A 6825-nucleotide genomic window follows, 5' to 3' on the forward strand; every position below is an offset into this window, starting at 1 on the left:
ATTCATATGCTTTACAGTGTTGAAGTAATTATACTTCATTCGAGTATCCATTTTAGGGGGCATTTCACATGTCTTTTTAACCTGAGTCCTATTGTTCTGTTTCGAGGAGTAAGTGTGATAATAAAACTAGACATAAGACTCACCACAGTGTTCTTAGTCTCAAGAGCTCAGCCACATCGCTCATCCCAAGAAACCCCATGGGATGATGTCACCCGGAGGAGGGCAGACCTGTGCTCCAAACCGCAGACACTGTTTCTTCAACTTCCTTCCAGTCGGAACCACTGCAGGTGAAAACAGTAGGAACAGTGTCTGCAGTTCACTAGACCTCTGCCCCCGCTCTGGGTGATGTCGTACGGTGGAGTTTCTCTGGGTGGGGGGGGGGGGGGGGGGGGGGGTTGAGGGAGCTCCCATAAACCCTGCAGACCCCAACTTCTGCAGCAGATAGGGCAAAGATGGCCGAGCTCTCAAGTCACAGAATGCATCGATACGTTTTATGTCCGATTATCACGTCTGCAAAGTTCCTCTTTTAACATTTTTAGTCTGCATTACATTTATATTATATTCATCTGTACCCTGTAGTTATATTACTAGTTGTTTGTTACGAAGAAGAAGAACAAAGTGTGTTTAAAAAGTTTGAGGCAACTTGTACAGAACGCAGCAGCGCGCATGTTGACAAAGACCAGATGGACCACATTACACCAATTTTAAAGACCAGTCAGAGAGACACATTACACCCATTTTAAAGTCCAGACAGAGAGACACATTACACCCATTTTAAAGACCAGACAGAGAGACACATTACACCCATGCATTGGTTGCCTGTTAGTTTTAGAATCACTAGATCCTTTTATTGGTTTTAAACTTTTTTTTTTCACTAAATGCCAATGCACCTGCCTATTTATCTGAAATGATTTTTAGGTATGTGCCCGGAAGAACCCTTAGATCTTCTGCCACTGGTCCCCTAACTGCTCCACAGGCTAGAACAACAAGGCCTGGAGAAGCAGCTTTTAGCCTGCCGGATCTATTTTTTTGAAATATTAAGACACATCTTTTTAGCATTGCTTTTACCTAGGTTCTTTGCATTGCTTTTATTTATTTTATACTTGTATTATTATTATTATTATTATTATTATTATTATTATTATTATTATTATTATTATTATTATTATTATTATTATTATTATTATTATTATTATTATTATAAAATTATTATTATTATTATTATTATTATTATTATTATTATTATTATTATTATTATTATTATTATTATTATTATTATTGTTATTATTATGTGTTTGCTTCTTGCATTTTTAATAATTTGTATTATTATTTGCAACAATTATTTTCTGTGAAGCACATTGAGTTGCACTATATGAAACTCAAATAAAATATCGGAACAAAAAGGGAACCGAAGCAATCTGAGGCGTACCGCCAATAACACATCTGTCTGTCTGTCTGTCTGTCTGTCTGTCTGTCTGTCTGTCTGTCTGTCTGTCTGTCTGTCTGTCTGTCTGTCTGTCTGTCTGTCTGTCTGTCTGTCTGTCTGTCTGTCTGTCTGTCTGTCTGTCTGTCTGTCTGTCTGTCTGTCTGTCTGTTGTCTTGTCTCCTCCCAGGAGGCGTACAAACCGTGGCTGTGTGCGCAGTACTTCCCCACCAGCCAGCGGTCGTGTCGGAGGAAGGTGGCGTGCCACCAGTACTGCCTGGAGGTCCAGCAGAGCTGCCCCTTCATCCTGCCGGACAACGACGACCTGATTCACGGCGGCAGTCCCAGCTTCATCTGCACAGGTGAACCGGAGGGGAACGGCACGGCGGTGCAGGGGTTAACAATAATAATAATAATAATAATAATAATAATAATAATAATAATAATAATAATAATAATAATAATAATAATAATAATAATAATAATAATAATAATAATAATAATAATAATAATGATAAATTGTATTTATAGAGCACACTTTAAAATACAATGTGGTCTCATGGTGCTTTAACGTGGCATACTAAATAAAAAATATATACATCATAATAAAACATTAAACAGCAGATCAATTAAAACAATAGAATGGCCAAGGAAATCAGTAAAAGCAGCCAGATTGACCAGGATAAGGTTTGGTGGGGTGATTCAGATTCAGATTCAGACAACTTTATTGATCCCGCGTGGGGCAATTCATATGAGAGAAGCTCCTGAAGGCAGGCTGGACTGGTGCCATTTATGGCCTTAAATACCAACAGCAACAGGACTGTCTTAAAACGGATACACTGTTTTTCTGGAAGCCAGTGAAGGGAGTGAGAACTGAGGTAATGTGATGGGATTTCCGGGTTTTGTTGTGGACTCGGGCTGCACTGTTAGCACTGTTGCCTCACAACAAGATGGTCCTTGGTTCAAACCCCAGCAGGTCTTTCTGTGTGGAGTTTGTATGGTCTCCCTGTGTTTGCGTGGGTTTCCTCCGGGTACTCTGGTTTCCTCCCACACCAAAAGACATGCATGCTAGGTTTCCTGCCATTGCCCTTGACCAAGGTACTGGCTTTACAACTGGACTTGGTCTCCAGGTGAGACTGCCCACTGCTCCTAAATAGTTAGGATGGGTCAAATGCAGAGGATGAATTTCCCCAAGAGGATTAATAAAGGTTCAATGTAACTTAACTTAACTTAACTTAACTGAGTTGAAGTTCCAGAAATGTTTCCAGTAGGGTGTGTGACGATACACGATTACAATGTTGTGCTATAGTGACGTGCTCATGATCATCGCTGAGTCTGACGGTCTCATGGCAGTTGTGCTGGCATAATTAAAGTATAATTGAATAACAATGGATCCGCTGATATCATGATCCATGCCTTTCGTCTAATATTGTCACATTTTCACATATTGCGATATATTCTGTTACAATATATTGCCGCACCCCTAGTTTCAGTGACTTACCAGATTTGGGATCAGTTCAGTTTCAATTTAATTCAGGAAGGTGCAGCTCTACCAAGGTGCAGCTCTACCAAGGTGCTAACCCAGAAGAAATAGAAAATACAGCAACAATCATTAGCCAAGGAATAACCTTTAGCAGGGTTATAAAATACATGGCACATTATTTCTACATAATACATACAAACGAAAAATAGAAAAAGAGTAATGTAATGGACTAACATTTCAGCCAGTTCAGGATCCTGTGGCCAAAACGTTGGTTTTGGTTGGTTTTCTCCAAAAATGTATGCATTCACTTAGTTTCTTTTGGGGGGGGGGGGGGGTGTATGCACTGTTTTTACTATTTATACAATTTATACATGACCCAACCTCAACGATATATAGTGTGCCATGTATATACTCTGTGAGAGAGACTGTACACTTTGAAAGTATTGAAGCTTTTCCAAATGTTGCTGAATTTGTCCATTATAGAAAGGAGCTCCGTCTCCCTGCCTAGTGGGTAGGAGGAGACTGAGCTAGCATGGGAAACAGAGGGAGGCCTCCAGAAACCATCCATTTCTGTCATGCAGCATTCTTCCTTGTATTATGCCATTGCCATTTCAAAAGGCTTTCTGGCGACACCTAGTGCTCTACTTTAGGAAGGGTGAGTTTAGCCAAGGACACATTGGATTTATTTTTGGCAAATGTTTACCGGGCTCATATTTGACATGATTCATACTAATGGAAGGAAAGAACCAAGCATGCGTAGACACACTGGAGACAATTTGGCTCTCAAACCAGATCAAAACCAGCTTGGCTCCCAGAACATACGAACATGCAAGTAAGGTACTGTAGTAAGTAGTAGTATGGTAGTAACTAAGTCATACTGGTCATGTGGTATAGCTGGTATAACTAGTAAGAGTAGGTAAGGAATATGTACAGATATAGATATAGTATATACATGTATGTAAAAAGTATTATTTGCAGGTATATACACATGTAGATAATTATATATACAGTAAATATAAATTGTACATGCTATCATACAAGTCAAGTCAAGTCAAGAGTTTTATTTGTCACGGCATACAGTGAAATGCGGGTGGTCATGCCCGCAGCAATTGTGCAATAATACAAGTAATAAGAATAAGACATAACAGGTATAATGTACATAAAGTTTCAAATGCATGGTAAAAGACATGCTAAGGTCCTGCAATAGTGCAATACAGTGTTAAGCTACAGATGAGGCACTGGGTCTTATGTACACTACTATACAATACTATACTATACAATATACAGTTATCCTTATGCTATCTTGCTATACAAGAACCACTCATGTCCTCTTTTTTTTTTTATAAAGTAAAGTGACCTTTTCAATTTTGTCAAGTGACCGTTTAGTGTGAGCGTGTGCAGCATGTGTGTGTGTGTGTGTGTGTTCGTGCTAAAGTGACTGTTTGTGTGTGAGCGTATACAGTATGTGTGTTGTGTGTGTGCTCATTGTGTGCTTGTGTGTGGAGAGTTCAGTGTTCAAGACTCTGATGGCCTGGGGGAAGAAGCTGAGCCTGGCACACAGAGTTATATGGGTAATATGTAGGTATATAGATAGGCAGAAGGTTCCAAGTTTGATTCCGGCTTCTCCCGGCACACGTCCTTGAGCAAGACACCTAACCCCCTAACTGCTCCTGATGAGCAAGTTGGCACCTTGGTTGGCATGGTTGCCTCCGCCGTCGGTGTGTGAATGGGTGAATGTGCTATATAAATGCAGTCCATTACAGTATATACAGCATTATTGTACACGCTATCATCCAGACTGAGGTCAAAGATAGACAATGTATACTGAGGTAAACATTAGACAGTGTAGACTAAAGTCAAAGATAGACCGTCCAGACTGAGGTCAAAGATATAGAGTCCAGAATGAGGTTGAATATAGACCGTGCAGACTGAAGTTAAAGATAGACAGCATAGACTGAGGTCAAAGTTAGACCGTCCAGACGGAGGTCAAATATAGACCGTCCAGACGGAGGTCAAATATAGACCGTCCAGATGGAGGTCAAAGTTAGACCGTCCAGACGGAGCTCAAAGATAGACCGTCAAGACGGAGGTCAAAGATAGACCGTCCAGACGGAGGTCAAAGATATAGAGTCCAGAATGAGGTTGAATATAGACCGTGCAGACTGAAGTTAAAGATAGACAGCATAGACTGAGGTCAAAGTTAGACCGTCCAGACGGAGGTCAAATATAGACCGTCCAGACGGAGGTCAAAGTTAGACCGTCCAGACGGAGGTCAAAGTTTTATCCATTTGTGTACGAATTTGAAATTGACTGGGATGGACTTACCAGTCTCAGTTTGCTGTCCTGTGAAATGTATCACAACAATCCAGACATTCTTATTTCTACAACTAGCTAGAGTGCGGAAGTTTACAATGTGTAGTTTGGTCGGATAAATTGTTCTGTTTTAAATGGAACTGTTGTTTCAACATTTGGATTGTGATACAGTTCACAGGGGAGCGTGCTGAGACTGGTAACAATACACCCTGAGCATGCCATCTTGGAAAAATACATTTTATCATTGTTTTTGCAAAGGATGCCCATTGTCTGCTATTGTAGCCCAGTGAGAGCCTGCAGGGGAATTGTAGCTATAGCTCAATACTGGACCAATCAGTGAAATGATGGTCTCTATGTGTCAGGTACATGGCACAACAAGCAGACAAATGCAACTCATCTTTGAATGTCCCGTAGCCATTTTAGCTTCACAATAACTTAGCTTTACACATGGGTGCAGAACGCGTGTGTCCCAAGATCAATTAGTAGTTAATTCAGTTAATTCAGAGGGGAAAGGAAATTTTTTTAATGTAATCCTTTTTTTTCTTTTTTTTTTTTTACCAGATTATGTCTTCGGAATACCGTTCGATTTCTTTTGTATCCTGATTAGGTAACACTGTGTCTCTATATACATCAGGAAAACACATTCATTTGTTGGACGCCCTGATAGGCGGCTAATGGCCTTCTATCAGGCCTTCACTTCCCTCTGGCAGGAGGCTGCGGTCCATCAGGGCCCACAACCTCACGCCACAAGAACAGCTTCTACCCCTCTGCAGTGGGCCTCATCAACAAGGCTCGGGACCACCACTGTGTTACATTAACACACACACTTACTTGACTATATATTATATATACTCAAAAGCTGTAAGCATCTGAACTTGACACTGTTCATACTTTTTGCACAATACTGCTCAACTGCACAGCCCTGGCTGCTACATATTCTATTCCACTATATTTATATTCGAATTATTTAGTGTATATTCTCTATTACATCCTGCACAATTGTACAGCCCTGTCCTATATTACAATCTATTGTACTTTTATTTAAATTTTTGTTTATATATTCCATTTTATTTTCTTCTACTTAAATTTTCTGTCCATGTTGATGCACCAAACGACCAAGACAAATTCCTTGTATGTGCAAGCTTAATTGGCAATAAAGACCTTTCTGATTCTAATTCTGATTCTGATTCTGGAGGAGTCATAACCATTAATATTATTATTATTATAACCAGAGAGAGGGGAAGTCACAGGAAGAGTGGCAGTCAGTCTTGTTGTCATGTTTAATCCTCTGCATTCCTTCGCAGGGCTCCTGGGCGACAGTCAGGCCGAGAGCGAGGCGGAGTGCTGCGATATCCGGTGGGAGTCCAAAATGGACAACCGCTCCCGGGGGACGCTAAAAAGGACTCCTCCCCCCTGCCACCCCCAGGGGACGTCCACGGTCACGTCGGCAGCGGGGCCCCGGCTGTGCAGCGGGCGTCTGAAGATCTGCCTGCTCGCCCTGGTCCTCCTACACACTGTCATCATCATCTCCACCTCCCACAATTCCACAGGGGTGAGCGCGGCGGCCATTTTTGCGACGGAGGAGAACGCGCCCAGTGAAGAGTGA

At 41.2% G+C, this 6825-nt stretch overlaps 1 protein-coding gene across 1 annotated transcript in view; it reads left to right on the forward strand.

Annotated features, from left to right (window-relative positions):
- nalf1a (NALCN channel auxiliary factor 1a) overlaps positions 1 to 6825 on the forward strand; it is a gene marked incomplete at both ends in the record, with an annotated part of 126537 nt that extends 119712 nt beyond the window's left edge. Inside the window, 2 exons of the mRNA XM_084319186.1 lie at positions 1614 to 1785; positions 6524 to 6825. Of these exons, the coding sequence (XP_084175312.1) occupies positions 1614 to 1785; positions 6524 to 6825 (474 nt within the window). The remainder of the gene's footprint in view (positions 1 to 1613; positions 1786 to 6523) is intronic.

This window comes from Notolepis coatsorum (assembly GCF_963971535.1).
Source record: "Notolepis coatsorum genome assembly, chromosome: 1".
NCBI classification, from domain to species: Eukaryota; Metazoa; Chordata; class Actinopteri; order Aulopiformes; family Paralepididae; genus Notolepis; species Notolepis coatsorum.